At 45.4% G+C, this 26,854-nt stretch overlaps 1 protein-coding gene across 30 annotated transcripts in view; it reads right to left on the reverse strand.

Moving 5' to 3' along the window:
- MAPK8IP3 (mitogen-activated protein kinase 8 interacting protein 3) overlaps nt 1-25,452 on the reverse strand; it is a 70,764-nt gene extending 45,312 nt beyond the window's left edge. For 21 of the 30 annotated variants that reach the window (XM_037384833.1, XM_037384813.1, XM_037384841.1 and 18 more), the window contains exons 1-5: nt 25,079-25,452; nt 6,592-6,712; nt 5,746-5,816; nt 4,893-4,984; nt 1,159-1,182 (exon numbers count right to left, since the gene is read on the reverse strand). In XM_037384833.1, the coding sequence (XP_037240730.1) occupies nt 1,159-1,182; nt 4,893-4,984; nt 5,746-5,816; nt 6,592-6,712; nt 25,079-25,396 (626 nt within the window). In that variant the 5' untranslated portion in view covers nt 25,397-25,452. The remainder of the gene's footprint in view (nt 1-1,158; nt 1,183-4,892; nt 4,985-5,745; nt 5,817-6,591; nt 6,713-25,078) is intronic. The other 9 variants (XM_037384839.1, XM_037384838.1, XM_037384835.1 and 6 more) reach the window with 3 other exon arrangements.
- Nucleotides 25,453-26,854: the final 1,402 nt, after the last annotated feature.

Consider the following 26,854-nt stretch of genomic DNA (forward strand, 5'->3'; position numbering starts at 1 on the left):
ATATGAACACTTTTGTGACTATGCTGGGATGGCCTGACATAACTCAATGGCAGCACCGAGAAATACGAGCCACCCCAAACACAACCTGAGAGACTTACTAAATTACTCCTCTTTAGGTATTCTATATCAGATTTCTTTTGGGAATGCAGAGCTTATTTCTATATTCATATACAAACGTGTACATTTAACATGCAAGGAGATACAGCACCCCACTGAACGTACAGGGAATGTATGAACTTCACAGTCCCTGCTAAACAGAGGACAGAGGTACAAAGTCTCTGTAGCAGCAGAAGCCATAGGATCTTCAGGAAAGGATTTTAACATAGATTGTTAGGAAATTTCCTTGCCAAGTTTCTTTGGAAACACCTTCCAGCCTCTTCTAAACCTCCCAGGGAAGGGGAAATAGCAAACACCACAGAAGAGCTAACTTCTGCTTTGCAGTTCTGGGGCTGACTATGAGTCTTCAAAGACATTTAGAGTATCCTCAGGGCTGCTCTAAATTTTCAGTGCTGGAGTAACCTTCATACACCCAATTATTTCCAGTCCAGGGTGAGTCTTAAGACTTGGTTAGTTCCACCTTCTGTTACAAAGTAAACAGCAAACTCCTCAATAAAGTTTTGCAGTAGCTAAAACCTGCGATCAGGATGCTCTACAATTCTAAAATCCTAAAACTACAATTCATTTGCTGGCATTTAAAGACAACTGCTCTCTCTGGAGGCCCCAGGCGTAGAACTCACTGCCCAGCCCAAAATCAGAAGTGCCTTCAGGGAACTACTAACAATGACATGCATTTTCTGCCCCGCTCAGAAAACACACGTGCCACGTACTCTGTAGTAAAATAAAGGAAAAAAGATGATTTTTGAACATTTTTGATACAGGGACATGAAGTGTAAATGTCCAATCAGAGAGGACTGATCCTGTTTTGGGACTGAACTTTTGCGTCTTCTGCATTTGAGTGCACAAACTTCTTCCTGATGTTACCCCAGCAGCTCGGCAGCTCCCTCTGCCTCACCCTAATCAGCAAGTCCAACACAGGAGCCAGTAGACAAAGAGGGCAAACGTGCCAGTACAGTACATTCCCAGCACCACACTGTTGCTACTCAACAGCAACCTCCAAAACTAGGATTAACAAAGTTAAGATGCCGCAACAGGATTTACCTTTTCCTCCATGACTGGCGATGACTGGAGTGACAAACATAACAGCCAAAACAGAGCAGCAATTGCACAAAAAGCGAGACAAAAAAACAACCATTAGAGAGCAAAGATCATGCAAACATGCAGCCCTACAACAGACACAGGTTACACATGCACTGAAATCCACACCACGTGGAAGAGTGCACCGTACTGATTACCTCTCTTGGATGGTGGTCGATACACACACATCCCCCAACAGTTCTTGCACAAACTTCTCCCAAGAGACAGGCAAACTCACTCCATGTACTTACGGTCTTATGTACATATGCATCCCTATGCAGTCTAACACACCCAAGCACATCCACAGATGAAAATAAATAAATGCACTCCAATCTGTGTGACAGGCCATGAGAAATTATGTCCGTGTCCCCCCCAGTGCACACCAGTGCACCAAGATACACAAATGCTGGTGCTCACCCCCACCCAGCTGTGCAATGACACAAAAACACGCATCTGTCCCAACTGCCTGTGCACAAGCAGATACAAACACAGAGCTACACACACACGCACACACGCAAATAGTGCAAAGCTTGAAATGAAGGAAAAAGTTCCATTTCTTACTGGCAGTTCCTACAAACTCAGATCACAGCCCCATCAGGGGCTTTCATAGATAAAAGGTGTAACTCTTTTTTTTTTTCTCTCCAGGGAGACTAGCAATATGCCACATTTAAAAAGGTAAAAAACTAGTTTCTCTAATACGAAAAGGCAATTCTTGATGAAAATTCTGCCCTTCCTTCCAGAGAATGGCCATCTTGCAGCTATAACTGGTAACACTTTTCACTGTGCATGTCTTTCACGGAATGATAACACAATGCTACAATTAATATTCGCTTATTTAAGAGTTAGGGAAGGAAAATGTCATTAAAATAAATTTTTACCATGCAGTCCAGCTCAAATTTGGCCAGTGCATATATGAACTACCCTTTAAAAAACAGAGGCCCTAAGCATACTTTCACCTATGGTACTTTTATGTTTTACTGTGTAAGTACCTCCATAGATATATTGTTATTTACAGAAGGGTAAGTGGGAAGGGAAACAAGCCTAATACGCTTATCCCACTTCAGCTGTAACACTAGGGTCCCACGTTCTGGGAGCTCACTGTGGACATCCAGACCATGAGGACAAGAGGAAGAAGAGTCTGACAAGGGAGATTTTACGAACAGAACACCTACAAACTACTGGTTCTTTCTACACCATGTCTGTCTTGCTATCTACACCCCTCATGCCTCTCTCTGTCATCTAGGAAAGCTGCCATCTACCTTTTGATAATTTTTCCCCCAACAGATTTTTATATTTCAGACAATCTAATTTTAGCCAGACCCCAAACGCTGTATTCTGTAATTATTTTTATTCTCCTAAATGATTCCCTATTGTGATACTAATTTACTGTTTTGCAGAAAACTGCACAGCGATAACTCACTGTACAGCCCACTCAACAACTACAATAGCCTTTTGTTAAATCTCTCTAGAAGAAATACTGCAAGACATTCTTTACTGAAAATACTATCTGACTGTCAGAAGAGGAACAGTAAACAATCCCCCTTGGTTCACATGTAACTATGTCTTCCCTTACGTAAGGCTCTAGTAGCCTTACAAATGAGAGTATGTACCAACTGATTCAGAATAAATAAGGGATCTGTCTTTGAGATACCAGTATCTTCCAGTTGCAAGTTATTCTTGTAGCCAAGGCTACAGAAATATCTTTAATTATTATGGGAGGTAATGAAATAGCAAATAGACAATATTGGAAAAAATTCTTCACAGAGAGGGTGGTCAAGCACTGGAACAGGCTTCCCAGGGAAGTGGTCACACCTCCAAGCCTGTCAATGTTCAAGAAGTGTTTGGACAATGCTCTTAGACATATGGTTTAACCTTTGGGTTGCGCTGTGTGGGTTTGAGAGTCAGACCCAATGATCCTTGCAGGCCCCTTCCAGCTCAGAGATATTGTATGACCCTACAGCTGCGGGGAACTGGCGGAAGTCCCAGGCTAGTTACCAAGGTTTCTGAAAATTCATGTTTTTTACTACTCCCTTTCCATCCTTCAAGCCTCTTTCATTGCCAAAGTGGGGTTAGGTCTTTTTTTCTCTCCCTTTTTCTCTCTTACAATACACTGTCAAAACTTTGGCAACTGGAATTCTGTCCTTTCCAGAGCAATCCAATCCAACAGGGAGCCATAGCAGACAAAGGGTATTTACATGTCCTATGCCAAGACCTCAAATTTCCTTTCTATTACATTACCACAAACCCAACTGACATTCTGGTATTTAAGTGTTACAGACATAAGTACAAGTTACTAAAATATCCTCACTTATTTCTCCTTTATGCTTAACATATTTCTTTATTCTTTATTTCAAGTTATTTTGCTCTTTCTTCATCTTAAAATTTTTCTCAGTGCTCTTTTGCATTTCATCATCCCTACCGAATGATACTTCACAAACCTTCATGGCTTTCCATTTATCTGTTTTCCCAGTATTTTCATCTCTATGTCTTTGCCCATGCTGCCCTTCCTGTATATAGTCTGACATGCCATCCTCACTCCTTTTCTTAGCCTAATGCTTCCCGAAGATTCAGGTTTTGAGTGAAGTTCAGTGATGTTAACCAGCTGAAGTTCATAGATATTAACCGAGATCAGTCAGACGTATTTTTTAAGAGACAAGGGAGGACACACCTAGCAGGCACTCTTTTGCAAGTACTCCTGTGCAGCTGGTACTGTCTCTGTCTATTTTTCAGACCAACAGCTCCTATGGCTCATGGTCACCATGTGTGCAAAACCTTTTAACATTCCTCAAGGCCAGAAGAAATTTAGAAGTTAAAAAAAGACAGGCAAGGACAACAAAAAGATTTAATCTCCTCCAGCATTCCAGCATTTTACTTTATCAATATTGTTCCCCTGGAAAACACTGTTTTAGTTTAAAACTTTCTGGGTTAGACAGTGTCACTACAGTGTTAATCATCTCATTAGCATGTGATGATTAACACAAGTAGTGATCTGTCATGCATAAAAATTGCCACAGAAAACATCTTTTTTATGCCTGAGTGACTGAATAGATTATGCTTAATCTGAGTAGATTATGTGTTATGTGATCTGTTACTTGGAGACTCTAACCAGTAATTATGGAACAGCACTTCTACCTCCCACCCCGTGGGCAATGTTACTGGTACACAGCACCATCAGAGAGAAAGCATTTGGTTCCAGGGGCAGGCAGGGAAGAAAATCAATTTCTTGGGTGTAAGTAGGTCTATTGGGTGACTGACTTATGGAAAGCTTCCCTTGAAGGAACGGGGCTGGGGGGGGAACAAATCCTATAATGGCAAACACATTTAATTGCTACAGTTTTGCTGGCTATCATGCATACAGAGACACACACACACACACTTTATTTGACATCTCCATCCATTTTATAGATAAACCTTTTACATGCTACTTCAGAATACAAACATGTTTTTTCCAGAAGCCCTACATCAACAGCAGCGTGACAAAGCCTAAGCTTTGTAACAGAACACGTAAAGCTGCTCATCGTCAAACCTTAGAAAATGCACCCACACTCACCCACAGCCCATTACAAAAAACCTTCAACTACAATCCATGCCCACAGGGAAAAGATTCTGCTTCTGGTTTCTCTCTCTCTCTCAAATAGATGCCCTCAATTTGTAAATTCCCAGATGGCATATGTTACATGGAGAGGTTATGGCCCTACCTTCTCCCAGGTAGACTGCTCTCAGTTTGATTATTTCCCCCAACTTGCTGCATCTTGGATCGCTCAATGTGTTCCACATAGGTTTGAATCATCTGTGAGGAGAGAAAATCCATGAGCCAAACAGAGGAGAAGACCAGCTTTCTGCTTTTGCTTGATCCTCTCCAGCACCCATTTCCAATTCCCTTTCCTGTTTTGCACATCTCCTTGCCTTTGCTCTGGCCTTCTAAGCTGATGATATAAGTGAATAGACTAATCTGACAGAAAATCTGACAGCAAATAGTGTCGGAAATGATTTAAGCTTAATCTTGTAACAGAAAAGCCATGAAAAAGCATATCCAATAATAGTGTAAGACGTCTCCTGAGCGCTTGCTGCCAGGGGGAGATGAGGTAGTTGGGCACTGCTCACAGAATCACAGAACAGTTGACGATGGAAAGAACCCGCTGGGGTCCATTGGGTCCAACGTCCCTGCTCAAACAGGGACACCTAGAGTATGTTGTCCAGGACCACGTCCAGGTGGCTTCTGATTATCTCCCAAGGATGGAGACTCCACCACATCTCTCAGCAACCTGTGCCAGTGCTCATCATCCACATAGTAAAGACATTTTTACTCATGTTCAGAGGAAGGCTTCTTTGTTCCATTTCATGGCAGTTGCCTCCGGTCTTGTCACTGGGCACCACTGAGAAGAGCCTAGCTCCATCCTCTTTACCTCCTCCATTCAGATAATTTTGATGTTCCCAAAGTTCAGAAGCTCTAGTCATCACTACCACTGTAAAGCTGAATTCTTTGATATGACTTTACGTATAGGCTAAAAGTTTGTTTAGTTATTTAGAAATAATAAGATGACATCCTACCTCTGTGTGACGTTGATGTAGAGCATTATACTCTTTCTTCATTTCCGATTCACGTTCCTCCAGCCGCGAAACTATGAAGAGAAGATTGCAACCATCAGCTAACACACATCAGGCTCTCAAAAGAAACTAGAAGTCTCAAAGCCTATTTTGTTAGAAATCAATTTATATCTTTGGAACAAAACAAACGGAAACAGAATAACGCAAATTGCAGGATCTGGTCTTCATTACAAACTGTATTCATGGGTGCCTGCATGCTGCCAAAATCAGCAGACCAAATAGTGCAGTAAAGAGCATAGAAGCAGACTTCCTCAGCAGTAGCCTGGTGCCACTTAAGTGTCCCAGTTTGACAACAATTTTAATTACCATCTGGAATAGGTGCTTCTGACTATTTGAGGAGCAGGAGTACTGGACAAAACATCAGTGAACTGGCTGAGGGGAACTCCAGCCAAGAAACCATGGCTGCACCATTTAGAAAGTGTTTGTAAAAATAAACAAACAAACAATCAAATGTGACAGTGTATGAGAAAAAAAAGGGATGTTCTATCCAGGGACAAGGAGAAACTGGAAACCAGGTTCTGAAGCTTCAATAGCGGCCCAAATCTTGCCTCTGGATGGACTGAGCATGCCCCACACAACAGAAGCAATGAAGCCTCTACTAAATTAGGTGGACGCATCCCATCCTTTAGAAGGCTCAGAATTTTATAGCTAAGTAGGGGACAACCAGACATTTCAGGCTTTGCCTAAATGACACTAAAACAAAAAGTATGAACCATATTTTCCAAGTAGCAGTCTGTGTGCGTGGAAGTCAAAAGTGTACAATCATGTCTGGTATACAACTTTGCTTACTTTGATCTGCATAGTTTTTGGTCTTCAGCTCCAGCTGTCGAGTCTGAAATTCAAGGTGTTCCACTTGGATTTGTAGTTCTTTCTTCTCCTGCTCCAGTGCATCTTCAAACTCTATAAACTTCTGAATAGGGAAGAAGTAGCAGAGAAGGAGGCACAGATGAGTAAGAAACGTAAAATGTGTTTGCCCTATATGACTTCTCCTCTCCTCACAAAAAAAGAAAAATTGAGATAATATAAATCAGAACATAAGAAGTAAGAATTTTTAAGTACTGTAATTAGTACAATAGCATTTAATCAAACTGAAGAGATTATTTTATATGAGAAGGTATTAGGTATCTTTAATAGACAAGTAATATATAAGCTATGGTCCAACACAAGTTATGTAAACCAGTGCAACTCTATTATCTTCAGCAACATTGCTCTTCCTCATGCCAAGCTAAATTTTGATTCCTGTTAATTTGATGGCAGAGAAGACAAATTCTATTTCTGTGGTCAAACATTTACAAATACATATGTCAGAACTCTTCAGACAGATTCTTCTGTTTCAGCAGTTTTAGAAAGCTTCACCTACAATTCAAGTGGTGGGTAAGTTTTGCAGGACCATGCAAGTCTTTTGGAAAACCTAGCCACACCTGCAGGCAGCTGAGAGCAACCTCTGCACCCAGAGATAGTGACCTGCCCCAGCAGCAAACTCCAGAAGGGCTCTGTGGTACACCGGAGCCAAGAGGAGGAGCGAAACAGGCAGAGGAGCAGATTCTCACTGCAGAATTTTAACAAATTTATACCTAGCAAGAAAAAGCTTGGCTAGCTGCTCTTAGCAAAGAAGGGAGGGAAGGCATCATTGCTGCTAACTCTGATTAGTGACAACAAAGTGGCAGCTGTGCACATAGCTCATGCATAGAACGTTGGGCTGAAGGAAAGATTTTTATAGATAAGATATACTCATTTCAATACAATAGAAGAATACCTAATATCAGGTTATTATTTCTGTAAAATGTCACTTTTGACCTGGGAGCTTTTGTCATTCTCTGCATTGGATATTAGCATGCACAGCAAAGAAAAGTAAACCACGTGAAACATTCAATTTAGCTCCACTGTAGTCGCAGTTACTCTCATGAAATATTTAAGCTAAACATTATAAATATAAAAAATAATTAAAGGCCCCTGGAAAGTGACGAGCACCTTCAAATCTCTGTGTATACTTAAACTTAAGCCTGGTTCTTGTACTACATGAGGTCACAAGAGTTCTTCTGCACAAAACACTAATACATATCCATATGCAATAACGATCCATAACCCATACTTCTGGACTCAGAAACTGAGGCGGTTCTAGTAACACCCCTGACATACATTTGTGGAAAAATCCGTAAGGCTCAGAAAACATTTGCTCCATTAACCACATACATCTTCTCCACAGCAAACCAAGTCTAAAGCCCAGTACCACCACACTTACACTGGCGGAGGATACTAAAGCTATCTCACTAGCTGCAGAACAAGTCCTATCCTGGCCTTATGAACCCAAAAATTCAAGTCTTGTTATATTACTCCTACCAGCTGCATCCAAGGAAGATAAAGCTACAGAGTCATCTGCACCAACCAGTCTGGTAATTAGAACACCAACTCATCAGCTGAGCAGCAAGAGCACAGCCAAGGCCAGGAGCAGCCCTGGATTCAGAACTGCAGAGGAAGAGAGTGAGCTGGAACTAAAGCCGGGACAGCTTTAATCTGCCTTTCAGATGTTTATAGATCCACCAGCACACGCACATCAGCTGGCTGAAATCTCCTCTTTCTAAAAGTATGGATACCGGGGAAGAAAAACCTTCTCTCACGCTCTGTACTCTGCACAGGGGAAAGTGTTGCTCTCCACAAATAATGCTACTCAAGAGGACATGGCAATTTTAATTTAACAAAGTAAAGCCTCATTGCACTCTGAAAGAGAAAGAATCTGGTGAAAGTAATTTTTTGATAAGATTCCCTAGGAAACAAATGCATTTAAATGCACAGTAAGATTATTTTGTAAAACTCTGCACATAAAACAATATGCACAGTATTTGACTGCATTCTCAGAATAAGTCCTATGCACTTCTCCTGTTACTTTTACTGCAGTCATTAGCAATGACACTGGAGCCAACATTATGTTCGTGAACTGGATCTTCTCTCTGTAGACAACTGAAAGGCTACAGCATTTATTATTCTTGCAGATTTTTAAAACCGTTCGGTAAATCCATCTTAACAATGAGTCAGTTTTCATTCCTACATACCTGTATTTATAGAAACAAACACATTTTAGCCACATCTCATTGTCCTGCACTCTGTGTTCTGCAGTGCCTTCAATCTTTAACTGGGCCTCTAACTATCTTTTCCTTCCTGCCCCAAAATCACTGCAAAAATGGGTTATTTTCCCTGCCTTATGGTTGTTTTCCAGCAGTATTTTCTCGAAATACCAGAAATGCCAATAACTTTCTTCCACTATAAAGGAGTTATCTGAGAAGCTAAACATTTACTTCTTAATTAAACTCTAAGACTGTACAGGGTTTTAGATTTTTAAGTTAGCATTTTCCTCTGAGACGTCAATTAAGCATTGAAATCCCCTAGTCACAAATATCCAGCAAGCTGTTCTATGGATTTTGAGAAATTTATAAAGCAATCCACTCTGTAAATTTTCGGATTTATTCTTGAAACATTTTCTAGAATAACAATAAAATTCCAGAATGAGTAAAAAGGAAAAAAAAATCCTAACTGACACAGTTACACAGAGCCACAGACCTAGAGAAGCAGCAGTTTTAACTTGCTCCATTTGGAGGACTGATTGAAGCCACACTAACAAAAGAGTTATTTACCTGGTATAATCTCCATCTCCTTGCAGGGTTTTGCTGGAACCACTCTGTGCTAAAGCTCTGTTGACAAACGCTTTTAATTACAGCCAAGGGCTAAATCCCCATCACATTGCATTGGCTCAGCTTTCACTACCTTCCTGGCTCAAGATGCCCTCTTGCTCCCAATTCTCCATCCAAGAAAGAGCATGCCACCCAGGCCAGGCAGGAATGAGGTTTTTAGCAGCAATAAAAATGAATGAACTTTAAGGAAAACATTCACATATTTCCTGGCAGTATATTAGGAAGCAAAAGAAGGCACAAGCTCAATTTTATTCCCACTATGTAGGTCATCTTTAATAGGATTCCTGGATTTGTTTTGGTTTAATTCAGAGGAAACCGATTGAAAGATTAAATCTTCTACAAGTGTGGCTCTGTTTTCTTATTCAGCCCTGTCTATTTTGCAGCCTAAAAGTAATCAACGAAACCAAAAACTAGAAGTCAATTAACTATCTGGAGAAGAAAAACACATGGAGACAACAATATTAAAAATTAGTATTACCCTAAGTATTCCCAGGGAAGAACAGCATTTCAGATAAACATATAGCAGTATGTCCTGTTCTGTCTGCTGAACAGTTTGAACGAGGAAATTTGCACGCAGGGACCCAAGGGCTCTTTACTTTCCCAGCCTTTGAAGCACCTTTTAACTGCTCCTGCATCAGAAGCCTCTCACCTGAGGTTCTCCTTGTGCATCAGAAGGGCTGAGAGCAGGAAAGGTCCCAGATCCAGAGAGAAGCAAATGGCCACACCAGTGGGATGGGGAGGGAAGGCTCCACTGCCAGGGTTGTCCCCAAGGAAAGCACGCTCCTGACTGAGGGGACAGCTTAGCACACAGTCGCTGCCACTCAGCCTTTGTGGTACAAGTCAGCTCTCATCAGGACCTTCAGGCAGGCTTTATTTTTTTTCTAGTAAGCCAGCAACAGCATCCAGAGACGAGACTGACTAGCCACTAAAAGCCACAGAGGTCGAAATGACCTTGCTCAGGAACATGAGCACAACCACAAGCACAACTAGGCAGTGCCTGGAGTTTGCATAGAACAGACACTTCAGGTGCATTTGTACAATCCTGGCCCTACTGAAGCCCTGGGAATGATCTCAGTAACTTGAAGAGTTAGTTTTAAACCTCCCAAAAATAACTAGGAAGAGGGGACGCTAACTTGAAAATCACCTTACTATCTGAGCATTTAATGTCTGTAACATTTACAAAAAATCACCAAACCCAGTTATAACAGAAGTATCCCCCTGGTCTGTCATTTCTCGTGTTTTCCATCTATGTTTGTGCACAGTCAATTCTATCTAAACGCTGCGCAAATGTTCAATACACTAAGACAAAGCTCCACATCTCTGTGGGTGCTAACGAAAACCAGCAAAGCCTTCATAAAGGAGAAGAATCTTCACGTGAATCAAATCCATACTTCTGGCCTCAGAAACAGCAAAAATTCCAGTGACTTAACTCAAAGCAGATACTGCAGACATTACTCTTGCTTCATTATAAACTTACATATTTAACAGGGTAAGAGCGGGCCAAAAAAAAACCCACCACAAAACCAAACAGCATAGCCTTACAGTCTTTTTAAAGACATCTTAAAATAACTGAGATAATGCTATTTACAAAAATACTCTGCCACGAATTTAAAATGACCAGGGTACTAAGTTTAAAAACTGAAATGCAGATTTGCTGACTGCATTCTTTTATTTTGGTGCTGCCAAGAAGCAAAGAAATAAAAAAAAAACAAAACCAAACACCAGTGCTGGCAAAGGACCACAGGCTTAACCTGCTGCTACGAGCTGCCCTTTATTCCAAGGGGTTTCTCATTTGCAGAGCCTGGTGCTGCAACTGATCTTGTCCGATGGCCTCGTGGCACCGAGGTCAGTTCAGACCCACACCTCGGTGACTTCACAGCTCTCAGCTCCATCTTCATGGAGATGCAGTAAAGGTATTTAGAAAACAGAAATAAAAAGGACTAAGTAATTCCACTGGTGGTTAAGTATTTTGGTGGGTTTTGATCCCACCATGACAAAGTAGCTGGGTGCACTGGAAGAAGAAACAGCCCATACTTCCAGCAGTTCTCAATAGCAAGGCTGACCACAGTATTATTATTTTTACTATTTTTTTATCATTTTTACTATTCCTTCCAGAGCCTCTACATCTGCTTTCAAAGAATTATTTCTGAATACAAGCAGTCACAGCTAAACGGTTAATCACCTCAGTGATCTAAGAAAACTGGAGTATGAAACTGTTATATATAAAACTCAGTCACATGGATTCTTTTCTGCTGGCCTCTATCCCCGGATTTCAAGCAGGGTAACTGTAATATAACCCAGGATTATGCCAAACAACAACGGCTCGCACACTAGTCTTTACAGTGGAAATATCTAGCACAACATCGTCTTAAGGTGAAAGAATGACTACTATAAAAATAGAGCGGTACAATGCAGCTTGCTTGGCATCCTGCTTTACTGCCTTTTGCAAAGGAAAAAAAATGACTAAAAATAGTACCATATAATCAGAAAACATCACATCACATCAGTGATAAATCAAGCAGAGTGGCGAGATGCACATATATGCAGAGATCTCATTCCATGGCCGCCAATGGCGGCATGTGCCGGGGTACACATGGTGTGGGGAGTGCCGCAGGCTCGGGCTCAGCCTCACCCCCAGCCCCTCGGCCCTGGCAGCGCTGCAGCGGCAAGAGCAGCACTGTGCCAAGAAGCAAGAAGCACACACCTGGCAGAGACCCCCGCTGAGAAAGAGAGGCGTGCTGGGCAAGCAGGGCTGGGGTCCTGCCGCAGGTGGCTCCCCTGGAGGCCACCGCCACCGCAGGCGCCTGCAGGCCAGGGCGCAGGGCCGGCTGGAAGCCCACCTCATGGCCCCTGGGCAGCGTCTGGTGGGGCCAGGACGGCAGCCTGGGGAGCTGTGTGAGAGCGTGTTGCCTTAGACAGCCACGACGAAGGAAGAGGCTAAAGTCCTGGCTGCTCAGATCTGACCCATCCAAACCCAAATCTCCAGTCCCACGGCCGGGCCCGCTGCTGCTGCGTCCCACACGCTACTCAAGGTGAAGACGTGGTTCTGCTCTTGAACGGGACCCACTTCACTCAACGGCAGCTTCAGGAAGAGAGATCCCTTCCTGACGGAGCCAAAGCCTGCCACAAGGTATCCCGCACCGCAATCAGCCCGTCACGCTTCCAACAGTCAGATACCAACAACGCCAGAGCTTCAGGAACAGGGTGCTACATCTTTTCGCTTTGACAGTCAGGAAAGGGATCCTTAAGTTAAGCCACTTCTCAAAATTACGGTGGTCAGCAGCAAAATGCTCCCTCAGGAAACAACTTCCATCTCAAACAGTCAGTAACAAGAGAATTCTGCTTCTCACTTCATGAGCCAGCCTACACTGCTGCGGCTACATTTTAGAAGAGCATTAGAGAGCTGTGCAAACATCAACAGAGAGTTAAAAATCTCAAACTATGAACAGACGTTCAGATTTTTATCCCTTTAGGCATTTTATGTAAAGTCAAGCAATTTATTTAAGCAAAGCTGAAGCAGACCAAGAAATGGAGTCTTGTCTACCTCACATCAACAGTGACTTGACTCCATTGCATGAAAACATTCCTAGTTCCTACCCGTAAGAGAGGCAGAACAGACATACTTAGCGTTTCCCTTATGAAAACAAAGGTTTTGCAAATACTTCAGGCCGCCCTCCTTCGCTGGTCTCAACAGCTGCAATGTATCCTCAAATAAATAGAAAACTACAGCCATCAGCCCACACACAGCACCAAAAGCACACCTGAGTTTCCAACATGTTGTATCAAATATCACATGAATTTTAGCAACGTTTTGGCTCCCTGAAAGCAGTTTCACTAGCAGGTAAAAAAGAGACTCCTTGAATTTCACCTGATAATCATTCACCTTGCTCTCCAGTGCCCCGAGGTGACAGACCCATGGGTTTGAGGGTGCTCTGAGCAATTCTCAGAATTCCTCCCGGAAAACCCTTGCCTTCAGAAAACCCTTATCCAGGTGACCTAGGTCAATCCCAGCCACAGCACCTCAGGAGCAAACCCCAGATGCCCCTGCAGCCTGGGTGCTCCCCAGCAGTATTGACATGCCGTAAAACTACAATGCATCTGTCATCCATATAAAAGAGACCCAAAACAGCAACAGTGCCACGAGAAAATATGCATCAGTAAGTGTAAATAACAGCCCACATCTTCCCCATCTCAGAAGGATCTTAGTTACCTGAGATAGATTCTTCTTGTTTGCAGTATTAGCTTTGTAAGACATCATTCAAAAGACCGAACTGTAGCATTCCCACAAGTACGCCAACAAACAGCAGACAGCCCACAAGCTGAAAAGAAGTTCAGCTGCAACTGTGAAATGAAGCAACTGACAATTTAAAACCCCTATCTCACAACTTTTAAAACTCACAGATAATTTATTTACCCTCTAAAATTTCATGACTGATCAAAATCTTACCCTGCACTTACCACAAAAGTCAGCAAACCATGACTGTGTTCTCCAACTTGACTTGTTCTGCTCTGAGTGGTCTCCCCATTTCTGCTGTATTTGGCAATTACGCAATCACAGTTTGATAGCTGTGATACAAAAACACTTATTTCATTGCAGAGCTTGGCCTGAACTTCAAACCGTATTCACAGGACAACACAGGTTACGCATCAGCCTTGGGACAAAGAGGTGGTTTATACTAGGAATGCATGATTATATTAATAATTCTATACTGAATACCTAAGACACATAACACTGATTCACATGAAGACGCTTATACATAAATATGCCTTTAATATGGAAAAATAAGTGCCAGCCTTCCTTGGCTGAGGTCTCTGACCTCAGATAAAGCTGACAGTGGACAAGGCCATTTACTAGTAGAATGGCCAAAACATCATAAAAAAGAACAACCCGTTCCTCCTCCTTCCCATTCTGACACATTATAATGCCATTTTAAATGTATTTTTAACTTAGTTTTTAGAATTTATTAGTCCATAGTGACACACAGTACACAGTTTCATGATGAAAGGATTCTCTCAGCTGTGCCCTGTGTCTGAATCTTTGCTGTCCTCTTCAAAGACAAACGCACCCCTGAAGGAACAATTCCATCTCCATAAAAGCATACAATCTTCTAGTGAAATAAGATTTCTTTTACGTTAGCAGAGCTTGGAGATAAAGATTTCTGTTCCTGTTGCTAACTTCAAGAAGTCAAAAAGACATCTTTCATTTGCTAAATACTCTATAGTCATAGATCAGTCTTTGAGCGCCTTCTGTGAAAAAACTTCTTTTTTTTTATTGATTTATGCAAAGATTACCATCTCCTATATTCCTATTCCAAGGGATCCGAGCCTTTCTTCAAAGGAACATCACTTTTCTCGTAAGGGAGTTCACCCCTCTGGCCGCACCATATCCCAGCGGGATTAACAACATGCTTACTGGGGACAGAAGATGCAGTGGAGGAAAGGGGCGTGCAAGGAAGGGAAGGGCAGCTAGTGGAGCTCTTCTCCGAACTGCCTTGGAACAGCCTCATCCTGTACGTCCATCGGCAAGCATGGCCAACAATAAAGGTGGTGTGGCTGTCAAGTCTTGCAGATGACACAAGGCCAGAAGGTGCCATCAGCACTACAGAGAACCAGAGCATCACAGGGGAAGAACTGTACGATGCCGAAGAGCAGAGCAATACTGGGGCTGAACCCCACACAAGTGCAAGAGCACGCACGTAGGGACAGCCATTTCTGCTGCAACGAGGAGGGTCGAGAGGAAGGAGCTGATGACAGAACGATGAGTTAATCGGGCCCCACGGTGACGTGCTCTGGGCCAGCTGCAACTGCAGTGTGAAGAGGGCAGAGAGGGGATGGACATGCTGCCACCTCCTGCCACTCCATGTCACACAGACTGCACTGCGCCATGCCAACAAAGGCAACAGCCCTCAGATAAATCTTATTACAAGAACTTTGAAAAAGGCAACTGGGACACTACCAGGAGAGCATTCCTACCACCGCACAAAGCACTGGTAAGAGCTACCTGGAGAACCACCTGCCATTCCTCCCACCTCTCAGGGAGGACCAACCCAGGCACCAGATGTGGCTAACTGTCACTCAAGGGGGACGAGGGAATCTGTAAAACAAGGCCAGGTGACATGAGGGCACCTCCATGGTAGCAGGACATGTGGCACAGGCCAGCTCAACCCCCTGCTTCGGCGAGAGAACAGAAAACTTGGCTCCAACACCTTGCAAATGGAGACCAAGAGAGGACAGGACCAGCCTCCCTTAATACAGCAGACATCAATATTTGATAGAGCAAAAACTTGCTAATAGTAAAGGACAGTGCTGGCACAAGAACAAACCAGTAAATCCAGGCCATGAATAAAAAAAAAACCAACTCCACTGCAATTTAGAAGAAGGTAAGAGTAGAGGCAGGAGGTTTCACTAATGGTTTTAAGACAAAGCTTGACATATTTATGAAACGGATTATATAACTCAATTGCCTGCAATACCATGGGACTGGACATGCTGACTCAGAAAGTCCCTTCCAGTGTTATTGTCCTAAGTTTTTAATTACGAGTGGGCGTCTTTCTAAGAATGCTGGAGGCAAAATAGTTGCAGATTTGGTGCAAAAATTACCATGCGTTAAGAAGTCCGTAGGGACCAAGTCTGGAGTAACACAACTTACACTAACACAGTTTCCAGCATTATGACTATACATACTATAGCTACATGCATATTTAATACTAATATTACCTTGTATGTATGTGTGTATGAACATATAGTAATAGACCATTCAGTATTAAAGCAACAGATTGAGTGGATGCCGAACACCCATCACATCGTGACATGCACAGACCTGCTGCTTCACATGCTGCTTCCACAACGGGCTGTACTGTGAAAGCTGGCCATTTGGACAGAGCCATTCTCAGTGAAATTACATGGTAAATACTAGTTTAAGATAACTTTCCTTATTTCAAGAGTGTAGATGTTAATTTTCTCTCAAATCATAGAGATCATCATAGCACAAGTGCAGCAAGTAGAGAGCACCAAACAATCGCTATCCAAACTCTTACCTCCCTGTTTTTATTAAGTTTTTTTGTGGATGGCATTGCATTACTGAACTCACATTTTTCTGTTTCCTGGATAGCTTCGCACGAGCCTCCATTAAGGGGGAAAAAAGACACTGATGCACTGTTTTTAAATGTCGAACAGAAACAGAGCATGGATAACAATGGATAATGAAAAAAGTATTAATGGAACAGACATTTCAGAAAGGAAAAAACCTCAAAATTATGCAAGCTAGTAATGTAAACTTTTCTTCTTTTGTGAGGACTAAAATGTAATTGTATGTTGTATGTACTTCTGTATCTGGAATTATGGTGCAAATTATGTGGCAATTTCAATCCAGCTCAGGCTACACACTACAAAAGTCACCCAGATGAAGGAACAAAAAGGAAAGAAAGCAGGGAGATGAGACCAAGGTGGGGCTGGTAAAATGTAGGCAGTGTTTCAAATAACTGGAGTTACAAAGATGATGAAATTGCATTTAATGCTGCTACAAAAGGTAGTTGCGATGAAAAACTGTGTTAAAACACATAATTATCCTGAGAGGTGCTTAAATATTTTTTTTTACAGATATGAAAAATTGCAACAAAGCAAGCAGAAGATTCGCCAAAGACCACATTGAAGTGAGCAGCAGAGCAGCCATCGAGACTCTGGCAGAACAGGTAGCAGGCTGGTGGGAAGAGCACGGCCCGCTGCCTGCGCGCCCTCGGCAGGGCCCTAGAACAGGGGTACAGCCCACGCTGAAGCCACAGCCACCAAGGAAGGAATGAAGCTGACAGCCATCACCAGACAGCCAACCTCAGCACCACGGTCGTGATCAGCACAACTGATGGGAGCCTGTGGTGCCCCCAAAGCTGAACGTGTGGCACGTGTTCTGCTGGACTGGGACCTCCAGAGAGGGGAAAAAGAGGGAAGCAGAGACCCTGCGCAGCCCCAGCAGGCACCCACGGCTGGGCCACCACAAGCTCTGTCTCCCCCATGCAGAACTGGGGGCACCACAGGACCCTGCCAAGGCGCCGCACGAGGACGCCCCTTCAAAGCAGACTTCTCCTTACACTAGTAAATAGAGGAGATTTCTCAGGGTAGAAGGCACCTAGTGTGAGGTATACACAAATCTAACGATAAAAATAACATTTTAGTTTAAATTGAACGTGCTTTTAAACATAAATGCTCAAGAGATTGAATGTGAATGTATGGTAGTATCTGTTCAACACTATTATGTTCAAACACTGAAAGAGAAAGTATTAGTCCTCTAACAGGTCTTTCACCATTTTCAAGTAAAATAAAAATGCAGTAAGAAGTACGACTAGTACAACTTCTTAAGTAGATGTGTGTAAATACTGTATCTCCTTATTTTATATATACACAGAGCCAAATGGCATCAAACCAGTGAGAAAGAATTTGCCTTTAAAAGACTACAGAAAAGCACAAAGCAATAAACAAAATAAAATACATCATTTAGAGTGGGAAACATCTATTTAAATAATTAAGATCAGTTACTGGAGCTTATTTTCAGTCACTCTGGTGTACTACGGATAAAACTGATACCAACTCCAATCTAGTGCACAAACACACCTTAAAAACAAACTTTTGTGTGCGCAAAGCTACCAAGCCACACACTCTTCATGTAGCTGTGACACTGGAGAAGACAAATTCCTTGTGCAAAAGGAATTTTTGTTAAATTCTGTTAAGTGTCAGGCGTAAGTGAAGAGGCCAGCTGCCACAGCCATCCTGTATTTCAACAAATTTTTCATCTGTATTTTATGAACCTCTCTTTCACCCTAAAGGGAAGGATATTTCTAGCAGGTATGTCTCATACCTATGGCACCACATCGTCATGATCTAAATGAAAAAAATACATGTATTAGTAGCTGCTCAGACCTTCATAGGAAGCAATCCTGAGGTGTTTCAAAGCGGTACAGAACTTTCACCACTCTAACACTACTTTTCTAAAATAGCAGAAGTGTCCACACCTGTTACAATGTCTTACCTGACAGAACATTTGTTCTATCTGGTGCTTCCCAGGGCTCAGCATCAGGGCCAGCCCTGCTCAATATCTTTATTGACTATCTGGACGAGGGGAGCGAGTGCACCCGCAGTACGTTTGCAGATGACACCCAGCTGGGGGAATCGTGCATCTGCTGGAGGGCAGGAGCTCTGCAGAGGGACCTGGGCAGGCTGGGCCGATGGGCTGAGGCCAATGATACGAGGTTCCACGAGGCTCAGCGCTGGGTCCTGCACGTGGGGCACAACAGCCCCACACAGAGCTGCAGGCTTGGGGAAGGGTGGCTGGAAAGCTGCCCTGCAGGAAGGGACCTGGGGGGCTGGCGACGGCCAGCTGAATGTGAGCCAGCAGTGTGCCCAGATGGCCAAAAAGGCCAACAGCATCCTGGCTTCTCTCCCAGTGTGGCCAGCAGGACCGGCGCGGGGACCGGCGCCCTGTACTCGGCACTGGTGCGCCGCACCTTGAATGCTGCATTCAGCTTTGGGCCCCTCTTGGGGACGCGGAGGGGCTGGAGCGTGTCCAGAGATGGAAACGGAGCTGGGGAGGGGGCTGAGGCACAGGTCTGATGAGGAGCGGCTGAGGGAACTGGGGGTGTTTAGCCCGGAGACAAGGAGGCTGAGGGGGGACCTTCCCACTCTCTACAACCTATAAGGAGGCTGTAGGGAGGCAGGTGCTGGCCTCAGCCTGCATTTGGTACCCCTCCATCAGACCAGCTTGGCTTCTCACCAGCAGGATCTATCTCTGTCCTGCACCTCAAAACCAGCACTGACTAGCCCATCACGAAGACAGATGCCATGGGAGATGAGGTCCTGGGAACAGACTGGTACGTTCTGCATCTTTCAGGATGCCACGCTGCTGCCAGCCTGTTTCATCCACGCTGTTGCCCCTAGTCTATACCCTACCACGTGCTGACTCGCCTTACTCCTGATGGAGCAATGCACAAAGAAGGAAGCAAATAAAAAAAGGGCAGACTGCCATTACACTAAAATCCTACTGTGGAGAGGGAAGAGACTGGCTGCTGCTCTTAAACCTCTGCAGACTGTCTCTTCCCTGGTGTCACACTGGCAGGTGTAAGGGCAGAGCAGGAACCAGTCCAGCAGCAAACCCTCCTTCTGCTTGCAGAAGCAACTCTTGACCATTGCATCTGAGCAGAGCAAAGGCACTGTTTAATTATTTCCCAGCAAATTCCCCTAGTTCACCTTTGGGGGAAGGAAAGAATTATCTGTCACTGTTATTTGCATTAACATCGATTCTAGCCCTGCATCAGGAGACATGCAACGCGATGTGATATCTTTGGCTTACAATCCTATTTAGTTTTATCACCACAATTTTTTGTAAGGAAAGGCTCAGAATCCAAAGATTACCATCCTTCACACGGTGGACATGCCGATTGTAGGCCAAAGCAGTGACAAGGTTGTCACTATTGGCAAGGACGGCTAATAAGTTTATTTTACCATTTAAGAGGGCAAGGAGAAAACTAGAATCGTTGTAAGTAGCACTGCCTATTTAGATATTAATTTGAAATACAGGGGTCTCCAGAAACATTTTTGTTGTTGCTTCCTTTTTAAATATCTGGAGTTAATTTTACTATCTGCAGTTGCTGGGTTTTAATCATAATCTGCAATATTGTGATGAATTCCAAATCATGTTCAATTGGTGTCACTGACAAAAGACACTAGAGAAAAATGAGAAAAGATGATTAATATTTCCATGATTTAAGGTTTGTCTCACCCAGACAACATAGGATCACTTTACAGACACACTTCTGTTGCCTTTTACTTCTGAACAACTAAATGGATATATTTTGGATACTTACAACAAGCAAGGAGGAGAGTATCATAAATATGAAATCTAACATTCATATGCTCAGTAGAAAAAAAATCATTAAAAATACGATTTTCACTAAAATGAAGACTAGTTTCTCTGGGACCAACAGCTTTTGTAGATCAAGACAACTGCAAAAGAGAACTCAAGACAAAGTGGAAGAACCCTCTAAAAATGACACAGATCCTGCTGGTCTTTCTGTTGGTGAAATCTGACAGTGCCTGCAAGCTGTGGGAATGGACCAAGAGGCATCTGAAGAATATAGAGACAGATCTTGTACACAGACAGCTGTGCAGCAAGTCTGCATTACATGCCTGCCCATCACTTCCAACTGCATATAAGTGGAAAGGATCCATGTGATAAGCAAAGCCTTTTTCTGGTATCTGCTATTCCCAAACGCTTTCCTCTGATGCTATGAGGTCACCATCAAGCTGCAGAAATTCCCATAAATCAGCTATTTGTGAGGTCAGGTTTCAGGCTGGGGAAACAGAAAGTGCCTTCCCAGGCTGCGATTCATTTCACACAGAAAGAAAATACAAGGCAGAAAGGGGAAAAGCACACGCAGTGGAGAACACTAGAGGCTGGAGCACAGAGCACCACTTCTATCACCCTTCCTCACCATCTTCTTAACGGGAATTAGTGTACAAGGCAGAGATGATATTTAAAGTATCCCTTAACAAAATCTGGAGCAGAGCTGGGGCAGAATTTTCGAAAGCCTTTCTGTTGTTTGAGATGCAGACAGGAGCTAGTGAACTTGCAAAATTGCCACCCAGGTGGAGAGCTCTCCAAGGACCCCAAACCACAGAGAAATCTGTGGTATCTACAGTCCATGCCTCTCGCAAAGGACCATCTCTTCCCAAAACACTGACCAAGGGAATCTTTAAACATAAAAATAAAATACTGGTAAGGGAACATGCTTATCACGTAAAATAATAACGCAAATTGCAAGCCATAATGAGGAAGCGATGGCCACAGCAACATGCCATCAGAAGGCAGAGATCTTGCTTTTTTTTTTTTTTTTTTTTTGAAGTGAGAGAGGATGACACCTAAGTATCCCTTGAACACGAGTCTCACAGTGGCAATGCCAGCAAAGGGCTTTTACAGTTCACAGCCTTTCTGGGTCCTACACATGGGGAACTACAGGCCCAGGCACCAGTATATGCTGGGGCCACCCAGCTGGACAGCAGCTTGGCAGAGAACTGGGGGTCCTGGTGGGCACCAAGTTGAACATGAGCCAACAATGTGCCCTTGCGGCAAAGAAGTTGAATGGTGTCCTCGGCTACTGCTGGCAGGTTGAGGAGGTGATTCCTCTGCTTTATTCAGCACTGGTGAGGGCACACCTGGAGTGCTGTGCCCAGTGCTGGGCTCTCCAGCACAAGAGAGAGAGGGTACTGCTGGAGAAAGTCTACTGAAGGGCCACAAGGATGATGAAGGGGCTGGAGCACCTGGAGAAGAGAAGGCTCAGTGGACCTCATCAATGTATATAAATACTTGAAGGGAAGGTGCAGAGAGGACAGTTCCAGGCTCTTTCCAGTGACAGGACAAAGAGGCAATGGGCAAAAACTGGAACACTGGAGCATCAGGAACTCTGAGCACCAAAAAACCCTTTTTCACTGTGAGGGTGACTAAGCACTGGCACAGGCTGCCCAGAGAGGTGGTGGATCCTCCATCCTTGAAGAAATTCAAATACTGCTTGGATATGGTCCTGGGTGACCGGCTCCAGCTGACCCTGCTTCAGCAGAGGGTGTCAGGCTAGATGATCTCCAGAGGCCACCACCAAACTAAACAATGCTGTGATTCCATGAAACACCGTACCACACAAGCCATAATTACCCTATGTTGATCCATTATACGGAACAGACGGAAGAAAACAAACCCACTGAAAATCTGGCACAATCCCACATCTTCAGTAGCTTGGAGGTCACAGAGAACTGAGATGTTGTGTACTAAGCCTTGTAATCACAGAGACTGACAGCATTGCCTCGTTTCAAGGAATTTCTATTTTCAATCCACTTGCCTAGGTGCTTCTGCTGTCCTGTTCCAGGACAAGTGGAAAATACAGAGTCACTCTGCAGCCCAAGTGTTTAGAAAAATACAGTATTTAGAAAATACAGCAATAATTTGCTTTTGGCAAAGACTGTTTCAGAAGATAATATATAGCATCATCTTAGAGAAAGAGAGAGAAGAATACTGCGAGGGAAAACTTTCCTTTACAGCATTTAGCGAAAATGCAATGGAAGTTGTTAGAAACAGCCCTAATTTAACAAGGCATACCTATAGAGTCTGTTTGGGCACAATTTCTGCATTAGGATGAAACATCAAGATTTGAGGGTTCTGCAGCAGTGGTGACAAGACAATACAATGCCAGAGAACAATGCCCACTTGTGGTTTCAGTTACTTTGAAATTAATAAACTAAGATAAAATAATTATAACTTAGGGTCTTTTGACACAATATTGCAAGCGGAGAACAGATCAGTTTTTCATCTCCAACTCCCAACCTCTCAGTGTCACTTTAATCGTTGCAATTAGCACTGACACGCAGAGAAGAATCAAGACAGGGGACAAATCCCATTCCCAGAGGAGGATCCTCCCACTTAAAAGTGAAGGTCTCACCCCAGGACTTGAGGACAGCACAGGAAGCTGAACGCTGCTCAAGAAGTGGGACACACCTTCCCTGGTTACCACAGGCACTGCTACAGAACAGCAATCCATATTCTGAGGGGGGGAAAAACATTTTTACATTTTTTGATTGTTTACAGTTATCTGGCGGACAGCAGAATTCTCGGTAATACACAGATTTTCACCCCCATAACAGGTAATTAACTGCACAGCAAGTGGTATATGGGAAACAGGCGCAGACAAATAGGTACTTTTTGTTATATGCAGAGGGAAGTAACAGCCATATAGGACCTTGTAACAGGGATTATGGAGGGGCAGAACGCTCATTTGTTCTCATAAAAAGTATGGTATATATTCCTTTTTGGTAACAAGACTCCTCGCAAACACTTTTTCTCCCCACTTACCCTGAGCTGTGTGAAAGTATGACAGAGTATTATCATCAGTGATTTTTAAATCTCAACAAACAGCATTCTGCTATGCTTCCTGAGCTTCCTTGCGGGGAATGTAACTGCTGTCATTACGTGTGCTTCCAGAAAACACATCCTGTATCCTGTTAAGTCAGGAACAGAAATCCACCCAAGTCCAAAGATGCAAGATCATTCCAAATGGACTGTTCCATTCCTCATTTGTAGCCCATTTTTTTCCCACATAAACAGTCCACTTAAAAAAAAACCACTTGTTTCTCAGAAGCTGCAAAATACTGTCTCTACGTAACATTTAATTAGTAGTCTCATGTATTCAGATCCATTTTTCAACCTCTACATGCATTCAAAATAATTTAAAAAGATTATTAGTCCATTAATACATAATTAAAATGCAGGACTAAAACTTTAATAGACTGGCTCTTGCTTTCAGTATTAGTAATGGACCGTAAGTGTCCTCCTCAAGTTAGCGTCCTCCTTGCACGCGATTAAGCCACACAAACATGTCTGTGAAAATACTACACGCCACTTTACATTGTTCCCCAGTTCAAAAGCTATTTCACAAAGTACCCCTTATCAAATCAGAACGTGACTCCTAGCAAGACCTTCTTAGTCTAAAAGATGGAAAACCCCACGGTTTTTATTACATTTGGTAGCGGAACGAGGATGGTGATGAACTTTCTCCCCCCCCCCCACTGCTTCATCCCAGTTCACAGACTGACACTTCAAGAGGCTGAACAGCCAACCCGACGGTACGGCTGGAAAGATGCTCTTGATTTCAGCAGGGGCAGGCGCAGGAAGACGACAGGGCGCAAGTCACCTGCGCTCTCCGTTTCTGCGTCGTTGTAACCCCGGGACTGTGACCCTTCCCCACGGAGGGGCTCATTCCCCCCACGGCCGCGCCCCAGGGCCCAGGGGAGCCAGCCCAGGCGCGGGGGCTGCAGGCGTCAACGGGAAACTATTTTACTCAGATTCAAGGTGCCGTTGTGGCACGAACAAGTTTCCCAAGTCAGAGGCTACACTCTAAAGGTAACGACTGGCTCCAGCTGAAGAGCTTACCGCTGACACTGAAAGCGCTGCATGGCTGCACCGAAACCATCGATTTTTAAAAGTGCTTCTGAAACCACAAGCCGGCACGAAGGCCGAGGCCTCTGCGCGCTGCCGGCGTCCCGAAGCGGCTCCCTCAGCCCCCCCGGGCCGCTGCTGGGTCTGTCCAGCCTCCTCCCCCCTGCTTCAGCCGGCGCGCACCAGCCGCAGCGGCAGCCGCGGGAACAACCGGCCCGGCTCCGCGGCGCTGCGGGAACGACCGGGCCTGGCCGGGCCGGGCCCCCCCGCGGCCTGCAGCAGCCAAGGGAGGGGGCGGCGGCAGCCCCGCGCCCCCCGCCGGAGGGGACCCATCGCGCTTGCTGCCCGCGCTCCCGGTTCTAGAAGGTACCGCCGACCCCGGGGCTCCCCCCGCCGCCCCGCCCCGGGAAGGAACGGGCCCGCCGCCGGCGGCCGATGGAGCGGACGGCGCCGAGGCCTGCGGGAGGCCGCCCCGCCGCAGGCCCGAGCCGCCCCCGCAGCCTCGCCCGCCGCCCCCCCCCCCCCCCCGGCGCGGGCCCTGCCCGCCCGTCAGCCGCAGCGGGGCCGCGGCGCGGTGCCCCCGCCCGGCGGGCGGCCAAGATGGTCGCGGGGCGGCGTCGCTCACCTCCTCGGCCTGCTTGCGCAGCGCCTTCTCCCGCTCGTACTGCGTGAGGAGCTGCTCGTTGTCCTCCCGCAGCAGCTCCAGCTCCACCTCGTGCTCCTGGTTGTCGGTGAGAACCGAGTCCAGGTTCTCCAGCACCGTCACCACCAGCGGCATCAGCTCCTTCACCACCTCCTCGTCGTAGCAGTGGATCAGCCGCTCGAACTCGCGGTAGATGCTGTTGGCGAGGCCCGAGACCCGCTCCGACATCACCGACCCCGAGCAGTAATCGTCGCCCGGGTACCCCCCCACGCCGCCATCGTCCAGCTGGATCTCCAGCATCCTGCCGGCCCGACAGCCCCCCGCGCCCCGCCGCGCCGCTGCCCCGCCGCTGCCCAGGCCGCCGCCGCCGCCCCGCCCCCGCCCCGCCCGCCGCGTCACGGGCCGCGGGGCCCGGCCTGGGCGGAGCGCGGCGGCACCGCCCCGGGAGCCCGGAGCCCCCCCCCGAGGGGCGGAGGACGCGGCCACCCCCGGCCGTGCGGGGGCCCTCCCGGGCCGGGGGCGCCTCTCCCGCGGCGGGACGCCCGAGCCCCCCTGCGCGGCCCTGCGGCGGGGGAACGCGTGGGGCCGGTGGGCAGGCGGAGGCCGACGGGGCAGCGCAGCCGCAGCCCCCGGCGCCCCCAACCCCTGCGGCGGGGAGCCCGAGCGGGGGGGGGCCGGCCGGGGGCACGGACCCGGCGGGTCCAGGGAGCAGCTGCCCCGGCCCCGGGGTGCTGCCGGGCTGCGGCGGGGAGGGGCCCTCACGGGGAAGGGGCCGGAGGGCACCAGCGAGCTCGCCCGTTGCTAGTCACTCCCAAATGCTCCACCACCTAACAAAAACCTACAAGCGGTAACCAAACGGGAAGGTGTTCAACCTAAGGCCTGATCCAGGAGGGCTCTTTCTGGGGGAGGGGGATAATTTCCAGCCGGCAGAGCGTTAGAACCTAATTTTGGAACCCAATTATTAATGTGGAGCCTCCAAACACTTTCAGGCTCGCAACTCTCCTCCCAGCACTGATGAAAATCAGGGCAGTCCTTTGCTCCGCACATGCTAGTTGTTTCAATTTAGTTACTCAATTATATTTCCAAGATAAGACAGCTATAGTTACCACAGCGAAAGGAGACAAACACCTATTCAGACAGGGACGACCTGACAGACAAAACCAGAGGCCAGAACTGGCCATCTGAAGTCCTAAAAAAAAAATCCAGCATCCGAGCCCTTGAAAGGAGCAGCACAAGTGCAGAACTTCATCACCAGATTTCTGCCAGCAGCAGCACGCTCCCAGGTACGGGAGGCAGGCTCCAGGCCCCAGGTGTATATTGCAAAAGGCAAATCGATGCATACGATACTCATTGGTGTAAGACATTTGTACAGAGTCTAACAATGGGGTGAAAATGGGAAATACTGCTCCAAAATGCCTGTGTTATTATCAGCATCCCCCAGTTCTCACTGCTGGGAGGAAAACGTTTCCTTACACTGTTATTCATCTCAATGCCCTTTTGCAAACTATCCTTGTGAATAACCTACTTGTGAGAGATACTGCTTTCCACGTTCTTAGCTGAGAAAGTAGAGAGGTTCTGAAATATCAAGGACATACTTTACTATTCTTAACAAAGAAAAGGCAATTAAGTGCTTTACTTATATCTGAAATTCAAAAGCTTCTCATTTATGCATTTTAATTAGAAATAAAAATGGTTTACAAGCTAGGCTAGGTAAGTGATTTGCATCATTGGAAGAAATAAGCATAGGCAAATGAGAAA

The sequence above is a fragment of the Falco rusticolus genome, chromosome 4, assembly GCF_015220075.1.
Source record: "Falco rusticolus isolate bFalRus1 chromosome 4, bFalRus1.pri, whole genome shotgun sequence".
Lineage (NCBI taxonomy): Eukaryota > Metazoa > Chordata > Aves > Falconiformes > Falconidae > Falco > Falco rusticolus.